This window comes from Arvicanthis niloticus, chromosome 4 (genome assembly GCF_011762505.2).
Source record: "Arvicanthis niloticus isolate mArvNil1 chromosome 4, mArvNil1.pat.X, whole genome shotgun sequence".
Taxonomy (NCBI): Eukaryota; Metazoa; Chordata; class Mammalia; order Rodentia; family Muridae; genus Arvicanthis; species Arvicanthis niloticus.
Window position 1 is genome coordinate 60,741,834 of NC_047661.1, and position 22,232 is coordinate 60,764,065.

At 35.8% G+C, this 22,232-nt stretch overlaps 1 protein-coding gene across 10 annotated transcripts in view; it reads right to left on the reverse strand.

Moving 5' to 3' along the window:
* Nucleotides 1-22,232, reverse strand: part of Glrb (glycine receptor beta) — a 99,349-nt gene that overhangs the window by 19,976 nt on the left and 57,141 nt on the right. For all 10 annotated transcript variants that reach the window (XM_076932571.1, XM_076932570.1, XM_076932569.1 and 7 more), the window contains 4 exons: nt 18,127-18,233; nt 16,531-16,598; nt 787-1,016; nt 597-679 (listed from right to left, as the gene is read on the reverse strand). In XM_076932571.1, the coding sequence (XP_076788686.1) occupies nt 597-679; nt 787-1,016; nt 16,531-16,533 (316 nt within the window). In that variant the 5' untranslated portion in view covers nt 16,534-16,598; nt 18,127-18,233. The remainder of the gene's footprint in view (nt 1-596; nt 680-786; nt 1,017-16,530; nt 16,599-18,126; nt 18,234-22,232) is intronic.

The window sequence follows — 22,232 nt, forward strand, 5'->3', positions numbered from 1 at the left end:
TAACTGCAGTGAGACTGTGGCTAAGTGGTCATCATTATAGCACCATTTAAGTATTATCAGTTTTCATTTTTTAAGATTTATGGCTTAGTATTTTATGGATAATTATCATAGAAAGTTAATGAATATGTTTTATAGAAATCTCAGGTAATAGCATTTAGCATATCTTTTATAAACAGAAAAATACAATCATAGGAACATAAAATATACATTTGTAAAAAATGATCTTTTTATTCATCCATAGAAAATGAACATTTGGTTGGGTTTACATATATTTCAATGTTTTCCATTTTATATTATAAGACTATTAACACAAAGCAATTATTTTTTAGAAGACCATGATTTTCTATATATTTTTCAAATTGTCAATCCAAGTAAGTTTAGCCTTCAGAATAAGGTGCATACAGACCAACACCAACTTGCGAAAAATCCAGCTACAACAGAAAGCTCTGTCTTCTCCAAGATTATCCTACACAGTATGACATTAGTATGGTCAAAAAGTATTCATTGTTTTAACAGTTATATAATACAATAATAGAATATATTATCTAGATATAAACATTTTACTCCCCAAATCATTTATAGCATTATTTACATACAGCTCTCAAGTTGCATCTTGCAGCGTTGTGTGTCCATGGGAAACAGAGTTAAGTCCAAAGGACATGAAAGAGTAATAGACAACCTGAAGGCAAGAGCAGAAAAATTGGAATCATTTAGTATACATTTCAATTGTTCACTGACTTGAAAAGGAAAATATAAATATTCAAAAACTAAATAGAACAAGGGTACCTCATGCTCACAAGGACATCTCCATCCCGAAAAATAAACAATAGGATATTTTCTTGGGTTACATCATGAAAATTGGCACTTTTTTCATTTGCAAAGAATAAGTCAGGCTTCCACAAGCACTTATACATTGTGGGATCAACTGTCAGTGCATCTGAGCCTCTGAAATCACTAGGGAGTTTAAGCCTCGGGTCGTTCCATTTCTGTCTCAAGAAAATGTTAACTCTATAGTCCTAGAAGAAAAAGCATATTCCATTGATATTTTAATTACTCAAAAGTAAAATAAATGCTTTTATGACATGTGTGGCTTTTACAGGCCTTTTTAACAATAAAAGTATGTTTACTGTTCGAACAGCAAACAAATAATTCCACATGGCTGGGTGATAGCATTATCTAAACATGAAAACTTCTAAAGATGCCAATCACTTTTCCTACTCCTGCAAAAAGAATTAAATTAATAGGGGGAAAAGAGAGGGAAACATTTCTATTTGTCTTCTGTTAAATAGAAAAGCAAACAATAAGGTGACAAGCCTAAGTGAGTGCATACACACATAAACACATACACAACTCTATATAATCTATTGTGTCTTAATACCTACTAGTAATTGGTTTTAAGTTTCCTTGTGAATGTCAGAATCTCTATTTAAAATGGCTTAGAATTTTCTTATAGCCTAGGCAGTCTTGTATACATTTAAACCATTAGTTTTAATACCTAATACTACTTAAATTTTGCAGGAAAAGTTGTTACACAGTATTGGTTATGAAAGAGTAAAAGGAAACAGAAGTCTGTACACCACATCTAAACATGTTCAGTGTAATATGCATATTTTCCTCAAAAATTCCATTTGAACGTCAATGAACACATATAAAGAACTCAGATTCATAAGAGTAATATATATTCTTGTGATGTTTAGAGAAAATCTATTCATAATCATTAAAACACATGAGTTAACACAAAGCCTGAGGCATATAGTAAAATGAGGTTTGAACTGGGTGAAACAGACCAAAATGGATACAAAATTTAAAAAATGTTATGTTATACTTAATTTATTTTAGTCAATTTTTAGTTCATGTTCAGAAACCTAAATTCCACAAAATTGTAAGAACCAATTTTGGGCACATTTTCTGCTAAAATATATGAACCCCCCAAAACATGTGTACTGTCAAAAAATATTTTAAGTTTGTCAATGAATGTGGATCTCTGGCTAGACATGGTAGCACACACCTGTAATTCCAGGATGTGGGAGGGAGAAGCAAATTGATATGATTTACATAATGAATTATAGGCTAACCAGTGCTAAAGAGAGAGACTGCATTTCAAAGAAGACAGGGGGAGAGGAAAGAAGTGAGGGAGACAAGTTCTGCCACAAACTGAGTCATCAGGGCACACTAAAATTTAGTGCTGGTGGCTTTCCCTTTGTCCACTACACACAAATTGTATACAAGAGTATTCAAGGCATACATTATAATGGGTTTGGGGACCTTTATAGTCAACAATCCACAGATCATATATCATCCCTTCAAAGCCTTTTGGACAATTAATTAAATAACAAAATTAAATTATAAATCCAAGTAGGTATATACAAAGAAGTGGTAGGGCACAGTTTATTAAAAACTAAAACCAATACCTCACTACGAGGTTTAAATATATATGCCTTACATATGTAAAGATAGTTTAAAGCAGCTGTAAACAGGGATTCCAGAAGAGAAAAAAAAAAAAAAAAAAAACAGAAAGGTAAGACTCTGAATAACTGTGCACTTACCTAGCCACGCAGCCTACCTGTAAGGGGATATTTTACCCACAAGTTGGAAGGAGCTAAGGTGGAAGGAGAAAGGAGAGGAAGAGGAGAAGGAAGAAGAGGGAGAGAGAGAGAGATGTAGCGCCATAGATGACCACGCATGTACTGAGAGCAGTCCTGGGTAACAATTTATCTAGGTTAGTTAATTGGGAAACATCTATAATTATGTGGGCATATTTTTATTGAGCATTGCCAAATATATAAAGCCTTTGATTAATATTTAAGCATTAGAGTCTCATTTCCTACCAGGCCTGCATGGATAACGGGATGGTCTGGGCATAGCCCAACAATGTGGAAACAACATGGAATATTGGCAGAGCCACCTCCCATACTGGCGTCTCGTGGGTGGCAGGGCTGGTGTCTCTGGCCGCCTGAGTGGACAGCCCGAGCTGAGCAGTGGTGGCAGCGGTATGCAGGCCTAGGCTAGTTGGGAACATGGTGGCTAATTAAGAAATGCCAGATTGAATGCTGGTGTTTTAAAAATACCTCTTGCAACACCTATCCATCTCCATCAACAAACTGTACTGGATACAGGAAAAACTGCAACACACTGACATAATACGTGTGCCAATTCTACATAAATGATCACTGTATATTCTACAAAGATACGGAAATATCACATTGCTCTATATCAATATAAATCAATATATCATATAAAAGTAAAAATGATTTTTAAAATTCCTCATATAAATTGTCCTGGATATCATAACCAGATTATAGAAGTTCCAAGTTATGACAGTTAAGGATTATCTAAGCACATCTGCATGTGCCTAAACACCTGACTTCACAGTAGCAGCATTGAAATGATATTTTCTTGATCAAATGAACTTGGACCCAGATGGAGTAAAGAAGTTATTTCATTCAGAATACAACAACTAGCAGTACACAGCTATGTCAACATGCTGCATTAGCACACAGGCACACCTGTAAACGTGAGCACGTGTGCAAACACGTACACACACCAGCACACTCATGCATGCTCACATACATACATGCACACACACACACATATATACATAATTCTAATGAAGTGATTATTTACTAAAACAACCATGACAACTCCAAGCTCCTAGAAGACACAATGTCTAAGAAACCTTTGTATCTATTCCACAGTCATCTATGACTTCACTTCAGAAGTAATATGCCTTATGCTAAGTCAATTTCTCATAAAATTTCAATCACTGTACTTTATGTAAGCACACGGTAGTATTCAACTGGAGATCATACTGAGAATTCACTAAGATTCCATTTCAAATTGTTAACCATCTACCCAAATCATTGACACTGTAAAGTTATACAGTCAAAGATGGTTTTAATCCCCTTCTCTAAGTGTTGAGCTTTGCCAAAGGACATCATCACATAATTATATATTTAAATGTGTAAAGTTAAATATTTATTCATTGTATTCTTATACACAACTCATTCTTAACAAGGGTAAATATAAGAAATGCTACTGTTCCATGTTCAGTCAATGATATTATTATGAAACCACCTCCAAATGGAGTCTTCTCTTCATTATTTAGTGATTTCTTTGTTTATTAATAAAGTACAGTCACATCATTTTATAGTTATTTTCTTGTGCAGAAAGCATATTTACTGAAGGCACAATATAAAATACATCTAATCATCAGAGACTTAAAAGGCTCCCTTTTACTGGAAAATCATGGTTAAGTGTCTCCTTTTGTTTTGCTTTTTGTCTGGAGACCCAGGAACTTAGAGTTAACTGGGAGCCACCCAGAATCACAGCTTAACTTCTTTCCTTGGTACAATCACTGTGGTGTGACATATTCAGTCCAATTTCAATTATTTTCCTCTATATTGCTAGAAGTAGGTATGAATGAAAAATAAAATCACAATTAGGGAATACCATGTACATTAAGAGAGTCCACCATTATTTTCTATGCATGCCTCCCAGAAATTTCCTACCAAACCTCTAGATTAAGGATGCTGTATTTTACATTAATACTAGATTTTCCTGTCTTAGTAGACTAGTATGTATACATACAGAGGTAGACATATTAAACACTCATTAGCATTCTTTACACTAAACCAATTACCTTGTGGAATATGTCTACCAATTTGCTTACTGTTAATTAATTTTATGGATACTATATCAATATTTCCTAATAACATTCAAGATGGTATCTGGGAGGGATTAACTCAATGCTAACCTTTAATTAACTCCAGCTTACTTTGCATAATTACAGAATAAGCTGTTTCTAATATTTTTGGTTGAAGTTCAGAAATTTATTATACACTATATTGAGATTGCCACACACCAACTGGTGCTACTGGAAACACTTTATGTTCTACCAATTTCCAAAACGGTAGGGCTAGCTTATGCAAAATTAACCTTTTAAGGAATAATTATAACAGTTTTAAAAGTGTTTTTCCATGTTATTTCTTTAACTCTTTTCAAATGTCTCATCAATGATTCAGCACAATACAAGACTCATTCATGATTCTTATTAGCACACTAAGTTCAAAGCATATTTTTATCAGTAGACACTGGCAGAAGGCAGAGAAAACTCCTACAAAGCATCAGGAACCTTGAAAGAACATAAGCCATCTGTAGGGAAAATGAGCAATCGTGCAACGGTGTCTCTACACAAATGACTTTTCCAGAATTACACTAATCCAGAAGCAGAAGGTAACAGATGACACCCAGACACTGACTGATAGAATCTGTGGAACAAACTGGAGACAGAGAGCAGCTAGCATATGAGATTAATGGTACAGGTAAAATGGTTTCGGTTTTAATGAAAGATACGAAGCAAGATCCTGAACAGGGGAGCAAGATCCTTAAAGCACATTGGCCTGCAATGAGGAGGGAGATGGAGTTCAAATGGAGGTGGTTGGAAGAACAGTTTAAAACAGAGAAGAGCCTCAGAAAATCCCAACATGACTCTCAGAACTAGATAATTCACAACGAATTGTCAGAATCTAGTGCAAGGAACAAAACTCCATAGCATCCATGGCAACAGGAAGAGGAGGAGAGACCAAAGGAAAAAGAAACAAAGAGACTCAGAAGCACCACCAACACCTGTCTTTTCACTGAGCAGGCATGTGTTCAGGCAGGGACTGGTCCATCACTGAGCAAGACTGTACTCAGGCAGGGATCTTGAGGACTGTATACCATTTTAGTGGCAGAAAAAAAAATCTGTTATCAACATCTTATCAGAGGAAAGGCAAGAGGTGGCTTTACAAAGAGCCTCCCTGCTTCCACAGCTAGGTGGCTTCAGAAGAAAACACCTCTCTCTCTCTCCCTCTTGGGCTGGCCTACCAATGGGAATCAAGGTCTACTCTGAATACATTTATCTGAAGTGATAGTAAAAGTGAACTGTGCAGAATTCTACACAGAAATTTCATTGGAACCACAGACTGGAGTGTGAATCACCAGCTTTCTATAATACAATGAACTACAGCAAGTGCTTAAATGTGAAAGCATCAAAGGCATGAGACTGGAACTTCTAGTTATACTAACCACTGCTTACCCCATGATCGGAACTCTCTAGGCACAGCACAAATAAAACTAACATCACAAAGCTGCTGCTCTTATTGGATGACACCAACCCAAATAAACAGAACTAAAACAAAAATGGAATCAAAATAGGATCACACTTCTGTCCTGGGAAGTGACCAGAGACAGTATGCATGTGTCAGTCAAGTGACATTATACAGTGTGCATCTATGACTATGCAAGAACCAAAACCTCAGCGCCTGTGATCAGACAGGTAACCACAAAGAGTCTACATCTATCAGTCAAATGACTTCATAAAAGAGTCTACATCTGTTCCCAGGGAAGAACCTCAGCTGTACACAGAGGTAAAATTACAGAGACAAGCTCTGTTTAACACCAGAACTCCAATTCAGGAGACCAAAGATCTCAACATAAAACCAGATATTGGTAAACCTGGTAGAAGAGAAATAGCTTTGAACACATTGGCACAGGAGTAGATTTTCTGAATATAACATCAATAGTACAGGCTCTAAGATAAACTATTAATAAATGTGACTGAAAAGGTTTTGTAAGGCAATGGACATCATCAATTGGACAAAGTAGCAGCCTGAATAATGGGAAAAGATTTTTTTATGAAATCTGCATCTGATAGAAGGCTAATATCCAAAATATATAAATAACTCAAAAAACTAAATATATATAAAAATAATAATCCAATTTAGAATGGGGTACAGACCTAAACAGAAAATACTCAATAAAGCAAACTAAAATTGCTGAAAAACACTTAAATGTTCAACATTCTTATCCATCAGGGAAATGCAAATCAAAATTAATTTGAAATTCCATCTTATGCCAGTCAGAATGGCTAAGATTAGTAGTGCCAGCTCATGTTGGTGAGGATGTGTAGCAAGGGAATACTCCTCATTTGTTGGTGCATGTGAAAATTTTTACAGTTACTTTGGAAATCAATATGGCAGGTCCTCAGAAAGTTGAGAATCAAACTACCTCAAAACTCAGTAATACCATTCCTGGTCACACACCCAAAGGACATTTTATTCTACCACAAGGACATTCACTCTACTATGTTCATTGCAGCTTTATTCATAATGTCCAGAAACTGGAAATACATGTCCCTCAGCAGAAGAATGGATAAAGAAAATGTAGTACAATACACAAGGGAATATTACTCAGCTGTTAAAAATGACATTATAAAATGTGCTAGCAAATGGATGGAGCTATAAAAAAAATCATCCTGAAATAAGTAACCCAAACCCAGAAGATAAAAATAGTATGTATTTACTTATAAGTATGTATTAGCCAATAAGAAAATAACTTAGGTATAATCCATAGACCCAGAGAGGTAAGGAAAAGGGGGCGGAAGTTAGGAGGGACATATGAATCTCTCTAGAAGGGAGAATTATAATAGGTTTTATTGGGAGACTTGGGGCAGGTGGGGACAGATGTTGGAGGTCAGGCCTTTGGGGAATGGGGTTGAGTGAGATAATGCAATGAGAGATGGTTTGAATTAGGGGGCATTTGAGGGGTACTGTGTCAACCTAGTTCCATGGATCCTAATGAAGACTCCTCGTAATATGGAATACAGAGTCTCAGCTAGACATTTCTTGGCCAGGCAAGGCTTCTAGTTGAAAGACTGGGTTGCATTTTAATGAGTTGTTGGCCAAAGAGTTTCCCTGGAAATTCTCAAGCAACACACTGTTGCTAAGACAAAGAGTTGCTTTCCACCAACAAATAGTGGTGCCCCATTATCAAGAGCAACACTCACACAATTTATTGAACATGGAAATGTCGAACTGGTGACTACATAAGGACTTCATCCCCATCATCTAGTCTCTTTGGTCCAGGAAAGGACTCTGAAGGCTACTGAAAAAGAAATGTGGACACCAAAACAGCCACAAAACGTTTGACTTACAATCTGTACTGCCTAAAATATGCTGGGGCAATGGTGGCACAGAACTTGTAAGAATAAACAACAAATGTCTGATTTGGCCTATGGCTCACTTAAGAAACTTATACCAAATACTGCTTGGGTAACAAAAAGAACCAGAAACTAACTAGCCCAGATACCTAAGGTAAAAGCAAAACATGACTTTTTTTTAAAAAAAAAAATCGCTAAAATGACTCCTAATGATATTCTGCTATAGCCATAGATCATTGTCTTAATCAGTCATCATCAGAGAGGCAGCAGCAGATAGGAATAGATGTTGAGACCCACAGCCAGACTTTACATGGAGAAAGAGTCTAAATGGGAGGTCTTCATCAAACCCTTCTCCCTCAGAGTTTAAAAATCCTGAGGAAGAAGAGGCAGAAAGATTGTAGTCAGACAAGATAGAAGATACCAGAAGAACAAGGCCTTCTGAGTCAATTCAGCAAGGTTCATGTGAGCACACAGAGACTGAAGCAGCAAGCACTGGACCTTCATGGACCTGTGCCAGGTCCTCTGATTTAAAATACCTATCAGATTAGTATTTTCATGGGACTCCTGATTTTAAGAACGAGTGGGTCTCTGACTCTATTACCTGCTCTTAGGATTCTTTACCTAGGTTGTCATGTCCAACTTCAATATGACAGTTTTTGCTTCATCTTATTATATTTTATTTTGTCATGTTTGGTTGTCTCTTAGAAACCAATTTATTTGTGATGAAAGACAGACAGGAAGTAGATCTGGAGGGAAGGGAAATTGAGGAGGAACTGGGAGAAGTAGAGGGAGGAGAAACTATTGTCAGAATTATTGTATGAGAAAATAATCTATTTTCAATAAAAGGAAAAAATGAAAGCAAAAAGACTTTAATTTTATAGACGGTTTTGTCCTGCCATCCTTTGTCTCTCTCCTTTAATTAATAGGCTTTCCCACTGATCACAAGAAAATAAAAATCAGAATGTTGGAGAAGACAGGGGCTAAAAGGAGGGATGATAAAGGTAGGAATGGTGGTAAGTACAGTCAAAACACATAATGTATTTGAATGAAAACATCTCTGTGGAATTTGTCACCACATACAATGAAGATACACCAAAAAATATATTACTTTAATTGATACAACTGAGTACTATGGCAATCATAGACTTTTAAATGCAAAGATCCTGATTCAGATCTCCACTCTACATTTTAAACACTTTGACCATGAGCTAGTTTCTTAGCCTTCTAAGCTTAGTCTCCTTTGCTTCAGAAAAACTTCTTGTATCCAGTGTAACTAATTCAGTATGTGCTAGACTTTGTTCACTAGTCAACATTGTTTAATGGCGCCTCACTTCTAAGTACCAAATGTCAACACACTGTTAACACATTTTTAGCACCTCTCTGAACCCTTCTTTCCTGAAGATCCACTAGGGTAAGTACAATATACCATATAAACTTCTGATTTCTTTGATAATCCATTTTTAGTATGTGCATATGTGGGTAGGTACTAGTGTGGGTGCATATGTAGTTGTGAGTATGTGTACATGTGTACCTGTATGCATGGGGAGATCAAAGGTCAGCCATAAGTATCAATCCTTGGAGCTTCCATCCTGTTAGCATTTTTGTTTTTGTTTATTAATACTGTTTCCCATTGGCCTGAAGCTCAGCTTGTAGACAAGAGTGACTGACTAGTAAGCCCCAAGGATTGACCTGTCTCTAACTTCCCATGCTGGGATTACAAATGCATGCAATTATGCCCCAGTTTTTAAAACCTGGATTTTGTAAATCAGACTCAGGGAGTCATGCTTCCATGGCAAGCACTTTACCAACTGAATACCATCACCTACTTTATCATCTTTAACAGATGTCCATGAAAATAATACCCCGGGAACAACTTCTCCAACTGGAGGTTCTTTACTTCATTGTCTCAATCTATCTATCATTATTACTCTTATGGTTCAAGGTTTTATTTTGAAAAAGCTTCAAAACTACTTTTCTATCAAGTGTATAATTATAAATTACTTGGTTTCAGCATGAACTGCAACCAAATCCTACATTTTTAAAATCTTTGTATTAAAATTAAGAGTGTGGTTCAACACTCATTAAAAGATAAGAACTCATCAGTTAGTAACCTTTGGTTAACATTTAATGCAAACCTCCAAATAATTACTAGTTATTGACATTTCAAATACTTTCTATTAAGACAATTATCTTTGAAATCTATCATTTTCCTTTTAAATTCCTCAATCTAAAATAATTATAGTACCATCACATATTTTGTGTTAAACAAATTTCCATCAGAAACAGGCCACTTTATCTGTGAGGAATGACTTAATTGTTTATTAAGTACTTGGTGACAAATTCTACTCATTGTTCATTCAAAATAACTCTATTAGTCATTATTTGGGAAATGGATGTCCTCCAAATTTTCAGTACCAATTAAAACTCAAATTAAACTGTCTCTCCAAAGCAATAAAACATTTCACAATGAGACACTATAGCCAGTTATGTTCCATTAATGGTATTTTAATAGTGAGAATTATTTATCTTTATTTCACAAACTCATTAGGCAAAACCTTCTGTGATTCACTTTTACCTGCTTCTCATATAAGCAATTGTTAACTTATTTGTTCTCTTTATGTTGGGATAAAAAATAAAATTAGTATGCAAGGAAATAAAAAGATTAAGTCTTGTAGCAACTGGCAGCACTATAATTAATTTTCTGTCAATGACTGCTTAGAAACATGGCCCAAACTAATGCCAAAGATAGTCTGTTGTCAGACTATAAGTTTCCCATGAGAGTTGTTGGGTTAAGAAAATGCTAGTTAGGAGTTCTTTGTTCATATTTTAATGATTTTTCTAAAAAAACAAATCACTTTTTAAAGTCCTTACTGAGTTCTATTGAACATTATTTTATTGGCATGTATATTTTTCAGATCTATACCAATTGCCCATTTATATTTCAAGCTCTTCACTAAGGACTACTGACGTCAGACTGTAAATCCCATAAGGTTGGCATCTCAATCCATTCCTATTGTAAAAGCAACATACTTCATGTAATTTCTAAGCAATCAAAGGTATCGTCCACAGTTGTGAGTGTGGAAGTCAGATGAAGGGCTGTTCCTCAAAGCACCTTCTTGATTTGTCCTATTCACAAGGTGGAATGGGAAAACAAGCTCCCTCTGGTTCCCCTCATAGGGTATGAATTACATTATTGAAGACTCCACCTTCAGGCGCTTTCAATCCCTGAAGGCCCCACGTTGTATGGCTATTGCATTGGTGTTTAGTTTACATATCTGAGTTTTGGAAGGAACTGAAGAGGAGAAGGATAGCAAGCAGCATCCTTCCAGGACTGTATGTTCAGAAAGTGCTCAATATATGTCTATTAAATACAGAAAAGAAACAATGAAATCTGTGATAGTTTGAAACGGTCTAACATTTCATGTGTTTCAAGTTTCAAACTTAATTTCCTTCCTATGCATTGATAGTAATGAACTACTGGAAAAAGAAAATCAAATTTAAATTATTCTTCTCCTTCTGAATTGGCATAGGTGCTATGACCTATGTAGTTTAATCACCTATGCTCACTGATATAGTTGGAGAAAAGAGGTGATAAAGAAAGCATCAATAAAAAACAAGTTTTCTCTTTAAAACCTTAGCATACTAAAAGAGTAACTTTGACAAAGAGATACTATAATATTCAATATTGATTTTTAAAGGTATCCCTTTCAACTTCTTTTTAGATTTACTTTAATGAGATATTTTAGGAATTACTCAGTATAAATCAAGTGAGATGCTTGGAATATGTAGATTCAGACAGTATCAGATAAGCCTCTAGCAGAACTAGGAAGAGGTTTTATTTAAGTACATATCCCTCCAACAGGACTTAGGCCTATGAAAGTATTATTTACAAATATTCAAGAGCCTATGTACTAGTGTGCTATTTGCTGTCAGAACAAAATTAAAATGTGGTAGAAAACATTGTAAGTTACTATTTTACAGATTTGCAGTTCAGACACCAAAATAACAACATGACACTCAAGCTTTCTGTTCATGGGGCTCATGCCTTATACAGAGTTGAGGACATCTTTTCTTTCTCCTTTTAGCTTCTGGTAGCTGCCTATATTTCTTAGGTCATGGCCCTTCCTCAAGCCATTCTAATCCATCATTCCTCTATTACAGCGATGATTAATGTGACTCATCTTCTGTGTCTTTTTTTTTCTATTACACCCCTCTCATAGATACAAGTGGACAACTACAATGAACCTACCCACTCCCCTTCTTAAGATCCTGAATTTACGAGCAGCATCTCCTTTCCCATAAATATTATCATAGCCTCTTTCCTGTGATTAGTACATGGGCAGCACTGGAAGACAAATAATCAGTCCATCATAGGAGAAGATACTGAAGATTAAGAATATGAAGAGATGAGGATCTGGAGATAGGGTTCTGAAGTCAAAGTACTTACTGCTGAGCCCGAGGACCTGAATTCAATCCCTAGAAGCCACATGGTCAAAGTAAAGAAATAATACCCCCAAATGTCCTCTGATCTCCAAAGGCATGCTGTAGTACACACACACACACACACACACACACACACACACACACACACACACACACACATAAACAGAGAGACAGACAGAAAGAGAGACAGAGAGACACAAACAGAGACAGACAGAGACAGAGAGACAGGCAGAGAGAATGACAGAGAGCTCTTTGTTTTAAAAAGAGTAGGAAAACTATTTCATTACTGCTGATTTTATACCCAAGTTAAAAACATTTAGATGAGACCTAAAGAAAAAAAATTGAACAAGTATATCTAAGATTTTAAATAAATAAATATGTTGGAAGCCAATATCAAAATGTAAGGAATAGTACAATGTGATGAATTTTTATAGGATGGATTTTAAAATAGATTTTAAATCTATACATACAAGGAAAGATAAAATCATTTTAAAATAACAAAGATGAACAATTGGAAGGAATTAGAAATAAGCTCTTTAAGCCGATCCCAAACATGATTTTCCCTTTCTTGACAAGCACAGCTGTGTTGCCCAGAATGATTTGAAGTCTATTATTAAAACAACCAAAAGGCATGCAGCAGAAAGGCATAGAAATCCTGACAGGATCATGAATTGTAGCATAGCAATAATTCAATATAATTACAAAGCATGCCTAAAGAAAGAAAATGGATTGTATAAACAGACTTTTATTTCCATGAAGGAGCTCTTGTGTGTTTCTGATGAGACAATGTGCTCATGCATGGACTATTACAATCAACTATGATGCCCAATTTTCCACTGTGGGTAATGGCTCGCTTTTCATTTAAGAAAACCCACTGTCTTAAGTAAACGGTAGGGAACACATGGAAAAATCAACAACTATTAAAAGAGTGGCTGTAGAGCATATGTTCCCTAGACACTCTTCTCTTTGCTCCAAGAGCTCTTGTTTCATTTGCCTCAAATAGTAGCACATAAATTGCAGAAGAATATAGAATCACCACTCCTAGACATTTCATATTGGGGTGGTAATTATTTGATAATTTGTGTGATGTTGCGATTAATGTCATCAAATATCACCTATGATATTGATACAGTGGCGGGTAGCAGAATGCAAGGGAACCACACAAACATTGGAAGCAGGGACAACTGAGGTGCAGAATGAGACCTCAGAATGGCAGGAAAGGGCACAGGTTTGCAGGGATAAGAAACAACTTAGGGAAGACCGATACAGACGCAGTACTTCCTACACAACTAGGATTTGCAAATACATTGAGGTAACTTTAGTGTAGGCAAAAACAGGGGAAATCAAAGTAAAGGGATGAATAAGCCAGAGGTCCCCTCCCCCCAGCAGTGCTGAGAGATCTTGGTGAAGGCTTCCATGGCAATTTCATGCACTGGAGGAAAGAGTTGCTCCTCTCCATTCAGAAGTTACCCCACATCTGTCTACCACCTGACTAGTGCCTATTAATGTCCAATCCAGCCCTCAGTTCCGGGCCTTGAATTGAGATTTGAATAAGCAACTGCCTGTCTGTCCTGGAAAAGCCTAAAGCGGAGTGACATGGTGGGCTTCCAAGACATTAAGATTTGCTTTGTTTCAGCAGTTTCTCACAGGGAAGACTCTCGTCCATTAATTAAGAAAACCACAAGTGCATATGGAAGCTGTTGTACATTCTTTAATGCATTGAGATGTTATATCCTTTTATAAAAGCAGTCATCATCACTGAACTTTAGGATGCTTCAAAAACACTGTCACTCTGTATTGTATAGTCTCTCCTGTTCATAAGGTGTCACCCAACAGGGCATGATAGGCTCAAGTTCTAGTCTGTTGGTGACAACTTAGCTAATCAACATCACATAGTGATGACGGTACCACCAACATGATGATAGAGCCAATCTTTCTGTTTTCCCAACATCTTGCTTGGGGGAAAGTTTTGTTTTTATTAGCGTGCTTTAAATAAGCAGCCTGTGACACTACCACTCCTTGCCATATATGAACATGCTGTTAAACAACTCCAGAGTCAGCTCTATATTTCTGGTCACTATTTATAACAAAGAATGGAGAACTGGTCTGTCTAGCTCCATTTTTTTTTCTTAAAAGATGTGTGTGTGTGTGTGTGTGTGTGTGTGTGTGTGTGTGTCTGTCTGCTAAGCAACAAAATTTAGCAAATCTCCACAATGTGTTTATACAATATGGCATCCTCTAAAATCCTGTAAGCACTTAAGAAGCGCCACATTTAACACTGACAGACTAGAACAATCTACCTAAAAAATGAGGTTCAGAGTCAAACATTTGTGTTATGTCACCTGCTGAATAGTGGCACATTAAAAACAAGTCAATGAAGAAAAAAAAAAAAGATCAGTTACTTAGCTGCCCCAGACTTCATAGACCTATTAATTGGAGATGAGAAATACAAAGAGTCAGGAGATTTCCAAGAGAAGGAAGACTGGAGAGCAGTGTTTTAGGGTTAGCTCAGGGGCTGCTGAAAATGAAATTTAGTAAGATACTAAATGAAATTTAGTAAGGACACACTGTAGAGATCAGGCAGACCAAACAGACCCCTCAAAATTAGGAAGAGCTCATGTAGATAAAACATACTTAAAAGTAATAAGTACTACATCTTTCTCCTAAATGACAAATAACAGGATATTTCAGACGACTGTTCTAGTGACCTATAATGTATGTTATTGGCATTTAAGCATGAGACTTGGATACAATCCCTAAATCATTCAAAGAATTCTCTAAAATTCTCCATAACCATTTTTGACTATCAACTGCTCAGGAGCTTAAATATTCTGAGTTATGTACTTCTATAACAAATTTATCACAATTGTTACTATAAGGATCAGAAAGTAAGCACAACACACAGTTGTTTTATTATTCAAAAATATAATAGCTCTGCAGCTAAAAACAAAGGAGAAAAGTACTTTAGATGATCCTTTCTGTATTCTGGGATACTCTGTACTTTGAGATATCCTGGAAGACTATATAACAGTCTAGCACTTCAACTAGCATTACAACCAAGCCTTCTAGCATCACTGAAAAAAATATGTATCTCAAAAAATAAAGTAAAAATACAAAAGAAAGGAATTTTTTCTCCCACTTAAGTATTATTTCAGTATTTAGTTTATCAACAAGGGAAGACAGCACCTGCTCCTCTAAAACCATGAACACACAACAGACTTTGTTAAAATGCTTTTTAAGACGCCTGTAGGCGAGTTACATTACTCATTGTTCAGAGAAGCTGAAGAAAACACATTTCTGTTTTCTTCAAGATCACAGGCACTGCTCACTCTTCATCTTTCTCTGTGCCTGTTCCTCTACCAGGAATTTTTTACTAGCTTTATGAAATAAACTCTCCCCTGTGGCCATTCCAGTTCTCTTAGAATGAACAGAAGAGAGAGAACAAAGATTCTTCCCAGAAACTTAAAACATCATCTGAAAATTTATACATCTAAAAACTAAAAAGAAAAAACATTTTCTGAGTTTCAGTTAATGGCTCCACATGGGTCTTTTTTGAATGGCTTCTTGAGGGCTGGGAGATGGCTCACTCTATAAAGTGTTCACCATGAAAGCAAAGATGATGTGACTTCAGATCCTAAAAAAAAACTGACAAAATAGCCAGACACAGTAGTCCCTATCTATAATCCCAGGGCTGGGGTGGTGGAGTTGGTAGCATCTCTGAAGCTCACTGGTCATATAGTCTAGCTGGATCACACACACACACACACACAGAGAGAGAGAGAGAGAGAGAGAGAGAGAGAGAGAGAGAGAGAGAGAGAGAGAGAGAGAGAGAGAATTGATTTAAAAACCTAAGTTGTTTCTCCCAGATGGAATACAAAGAGTTTTTCAGGATGAATACATATTTCCTAAGCCTCATGTTCCAAGGCTGAATTTGAATTGTAAAATTACACAAGTGTAGAAAGCTCTGGTTTAACACAACTTGGGAATTTCTAATTTTCAGTGCTAGATTGCATTCTCTCCACAGTCACTCTTTGGTTTTCAGTCTTGATGGTTTACTCTGTCTTCTGACTGAAAGTTTGGGAATCATAAATACAAAACTATTATCTTACCATTGTTGTCTCTTGAATAGATCCAAAACTATTAATAAAAATGTTGACTACTACATCAACAGGAATGCCTATGGAAAAAAATAAGGATAGATTTAGTGACTGCAAAAACCTTGGTCAGAACTGTTATAATAGGATGTACATATTTAACTTATGTATTTTTGAAATATACATTTAGATGCAAAAAAAAATCTCTGTACTTAATGTAACATGCTCACAGTTGCTGTTGATTTCATTATACAAGAAGAAATCCTAGTAGAAAAAAACCCCAATTTCAGTTATATCCAGTGGTGTACACATTTCTGTTTCAAGTTGTATAAACTCTGGACTATATGTTTTCCTTGCCAACTGCATAATTTAATGGGTCTACTTACTAAAGTATTCTGTAAAATTCACTTTTAAGAGTTTAATTTTTTGCCGCTTCTAATCATTTCAAATCTTTAAATTAATTGCTATACCAGTATTCAATGGATTTTACTGATAATTACTATATTTCCATTTTATGTCATGAAAGTACAAAGCTAATTAGACTTATAATAGAGCCATTATAAAGATTTCTGTCTGACCTGTTGGAAAATAACTTGAAAGTTCATGGAGTGAGAACTGAGGTATAATGTTGCAATTTTCTTTCTTTTCTGACTCCTTGTGGCTATCAAAGGGAACATGTGAATTTCGCCTTTAGCCTCCTAAGCACTGCTGATGAGAAACAGGTGTGAATCAATGCATGCTAGGCATGTGACAACCCAGACTGTGACTGTGGCTGCTGTGGAGAAGGACTGAATAGGCTCTGGTAATGAACAAAATCCCTGTTTTTACAACATCACTGTAGAACTCTAGTTGACTAGAAGCAGCTGCAAGATCTTTTTTTTTTTTTTCTCTGCAAAGGCAGAAAAAAATATCGAGCCTTATAATGCTAATCTTATGTCCATTAATGTCTCTCCTTTCCCAACAATAACGATTAGTCTTCCAGAGAACAAAAATGTAATCTGGTCATAAAGGTTTTTATTTTAACCATGGCTTTCTTTTTCCTTAAAACTTGTGACAAGTGGGAATATTTTGCTGCTATAATAACTTTGGTTTTGGAACTTTTTATTCATAAAGTTAACATGTTTTTAAAACAAGTTGGTTGTCTTTCTGCAGCAAAATAACATAGGGTATTTTTTATAAATATGAAATACTAATAACAGAGAGAACTTATATACATTCAGAACTGTTCACTTTCCCTGAGTAAATGGTTGGTCTACGAATTATTAACTGTTATGTCCATTATTGAATACCACATCAATGTCCAGAGCCTAAACATTAAATCACTAAGATTAGAGACACATAGTTCTTAGAAAATCGATCTCAGCGGCCAGCCTATTATTTCACAGAATAACCTTTTCACTTTTTTCAACTGGTAACTATGTAACACTATTAGAATTAATATTTTTCTTAATAACAAAAATGTGTTTTAAACATTAAATAGCTCTTTCCCTAAGCATATTGCAGGACAGTTAAATGTTAACTTGAAATCCTATCCTTCTGCACATTAGAAACATAGTATTACATAGGTAGGAAGACCGGAGGGAATTTGTGGGGAGCAAAGGGACAACAAACCTTTGAAGTTCGGTCTTATTCTGGGATCATAACTGACCAGCAGCCTGTTCAAGATATTGCTGGTGGAGTTGGGGGGCACACGGGCCAGGTCCTCAGCGGATTGCTGACTAAAGGAGAAAAGGCAGAAGAAGCCAGTAAGTATTAGGAAACAGCAATCAACAGAAAGTAGTCATTTTCCTCAGGAGAACTGGCTTGGCTCCCTTAAGACAAATACACAACTCCACCAAGACTTTCCCAAGTAGAAGTAAATAAATAGTTGCAAACAGTGTCAGAGCCAGAGTCGTTTGTTTACAAATAAAAAGAAGTGTATCTTAGCAGTTAACTTTACTAACTGCGTGAAGCAGTATTGCAAAAACACTGTCCAGGTTTCCTTCTATTCAGTAAAACTAAGCAGATGTTTAATGCAATCAAATGTTCACAAGTCAGTGAGATAGCAAAGAACAGGTTTGTTGGGTTGGTTGGTTTTGTTTGGTTTGTTTGTTGAACAATGCATATTATTAACTTGTAGAAGCAAAGGATATTGTGGGTGTTGTGAGATAATGTGTCCAGAGAGACAGTTAAGGATCCATAAGACAGTCAGTCTATTTATAAAATGATATTCTCAGGAAACAATGATGTTTTCCCTTCAAAATTAAATAATGGCCACCCAGGGTAGATAGGGGTTAAACATAGTCTTGATCAATGTCACTGACGGATCAATGACACAAACAAATCACCAACAACAAATAATTGCTACATGTATTCTGTATACATTTGTCATAAGCTCTTTATTTAGAAGAGCGTAGGCTACCACATTTTTCTCTTTTGCCATTAGCTAATTACTAACTATATGCCATGTTGCTATTACTTCTGAATAGTGAGTCATGACTAAGTTGACAGGTTAAAGGCACATTTTATAAATGTTATAGTTTCTGTTTATTCTGTTGTACCACCCATGAAGTTTTATCAGACAATCATTTTAAACCAATAACAAACAGAAAACACACACATGACCAAAACCTCCATAATGATTCGAAGAAAGATTAAAAGGAGACAACATCTGGTATTGTCTAATATGTACTAATGTGGTGATAAATGACATTAATTTCAGTGAAGCAAACTTTGATGCAATCGGCTTGACTTTTGATTGCAACTAAAATACCTCCTAGTCATCTCCGCTCTAACACAAGGAGGCCACTAGAGGGAAAACTTAAGACAGCACAAGTTTATGAAAGAGCTAAACCAACTATGAATTGCTACAGAGAATCCTTTCAGATAGAAATCATTCTGAGTGCAACATATTAAACAACAGATGAAAACCAATTAATTAAATTTCCCAAAGCACAGGAGATTGCATAGATTTTTTTTTTAATAATTGCTTCTCATGGCCTTATGAACTGTAATATCACACCTCCAGGGATCTAAGCACGGGTAATGAGATTTTCTATTTCACTGCAGGTAAAATTGTAACCTCCTTAGAGCCAGTTGTCATCCCTTATCACAAGATCAGACACTCTAAGGAGAACGAGCAGGTGAGGATAAATTGGATATTAGGATGCAAATTCGTGTTCAATCCTAGCTATCGATTTTCTCATTCAGGGAGGGAAAATGGAATTAATTATGAAATGTACTTTTATTGAATCAATTAAGGACTGCTTTTATTGTGTCTCTTGATATAAAATCTTTTACAATTACATTCTTCCAAAGGGGAAAAAATGGTATAAAGACAATTATTTCTAATTGTATAGTATGGAAATTTCAGGACATTTCATTTTTCCTTCATCATAAACTGTGTCTATCGAAGTGTGTCCTTCTTCTGTGCACTGATACAGAATCAGCCCCATACATCCAACATTGTAACTCCTCTTTTTAATTACACCGTCCTAAACCTAATTTGCTTTAAAATTACCTTAACCTTCATCTCACTTTCTAAAAACTTGCCTCAACCATGCAATCATATTCCAAGCAATACAAACTAATAAATTAATCATTTGATGACAATTTTGTAGCTTTCTTTCATGTCTATTTATAGAGTAATAACTTGATACAAAACAGAAACCATGATTACCAAGGGAATCATAGCTTCTACCCTGGAGTTCCTTGTACTAACATTAAACGCACACAAGGACCCAATACTTTCAACCTGTCCTGACTGGCTTAGGTTAATTCTGGAGTATGGACTGGGTAGGGGAGAACTGACCCAAGTATTCATTTCAGCCTTTTAACTGATAAACATATTGTTACTTGATTAAACAGAAAATCTATTTATCTAACCAGAAGGCTATGTTTCAGTTGAGAGAGAGAAATGAAAAAAAAATTGGAGATGAATCAGGAAATTTGATGGGTAAGTGAATTTGGTAGTTTATCAGCAGCTCCAGAAAATAATTGACAGCTCCGGCACTGCCCACAGTACCGAGCTCAGGTGTAGGCCTGGAGGATTAAAGAACAACTCAGACTGTGAGAGAATGCCAATGACTTTACTGGGTAGGTTCAATATATACACCAAGCCAGGGAAGAAAAAACACAAACTAAGGAAAAAACAGGAACTCGACTAGGGGGCAATAGGATGTCAAGTGTAAATTCCCTTTCTGGGGCATCATCCTTCAACAGGATGTTTTATTCTTAGAAAAATTGCAGAATGTTACTTTGCAGACAGCAGCACACGGAAAGTCTCAGCCAGGGCATTGTAGCCCTTTGGGGTCCTACAAATAATAATGATAATAATAATGAAAACAGTAGACTGGTGTATAAATAAATACTTAAAATGTAAAGCTTGGCCAATCTACTAGTTGACTTCTCATCTCCTGGGAAACCCAGCATGGTGTAAGTGAAATATTGTCAATATTCTCATTACCACTGTCAAAGCTAAAGGACAACATTTGACTTTAATATTGCAAATGCTCAGATTTAAACTACAGAATCGAGGGGGAGCTTCTCTCCACAAAACATACTAAAGTTTCCAGTAAATACAGCTAAGGATAATAATTTTCTAGATAAGTAAATAAATAGCCCAAACCAGGCACTGTGGCTCACACTTGCAATCCCAGCACCTAGGAGACTGAGATCCAAAAAAAAAAAAAAAAAAAAAAAAAAAAAAAAAAAAAAAAAAAAAAAAATCAAAAATCAAAAAAAGTTTGAAGCCAGCGTGAGGATCAGGTTAGGCTATAGATCCTGTTCTCAACAACAACGAGAGAGAGAGAGAGAGAGAGAGAGAGAGAGAGAGAGAGAGAGAGAGAGAGAAACAATGAGGACTAGTCACTAGGCACCTTTCCTTGTAAGAGACACAGAAACAAAGCCAGGAAAAATAACTTCTCAGTATCAGGTTACTCTTCGTAACCTTATTGTGTAAGCAGAAGGCAAGAAGAACCTCCTTAACATGCTGACTGAAGGAAGCTGGAAATGACTTCTTCAAAGGTAAACCATGTCTCAGAGCTCTGGCTTGTTCCTGTGGCAGCACTGGGGTGATTTCACTGGTCCAAGGCAACATCCTAGAATAGTTTCTGTGAGCACCATCCAGATTCAGGATACATATGCTGCAACTACGGTTCTATTGATCTTACAAATTATTGTTGTCAATCACTACTAAAAACGAGAATTACCTTCTTCTGAACTGTATTTGTGTCACATGGTAGCTATTCCTAAATGCTTTGAATTCCCCTTAGAGTTAAAACAAATTGATGTATTTTAACAAATAGAATCAATATCAATTGAACATCAGCTAAACACACACACACACACACACACACACACACACACACACACACGTCAGGGAATATACCAAATCTTTTTCAGTCTTCTTTTTGCCCCTTATTTGTTTCAATACTACTTGACCTGAATATTTAATAAGGAGTTTTTTTCCTATGTTAGAAATTTATGTTAAAATTTATGCTAAAATGTAAAGAAAGCACATGTTTATATTCATAGGCATGAATTCAAGGTTTTTCTTACCCATATTAAAATAGTTATCATAAAAAATAGTAATCACTTTTTACCTTATTAATATTAAAATCACATAAAAATACTTTATTTATTTGGAGGGATTAGATGGCACAGCTACTTTCTCCAAAAGCCAAAGTACAATGTGCACACAGAATATTTTATTGTTTATGTAATAACACACTCACAAC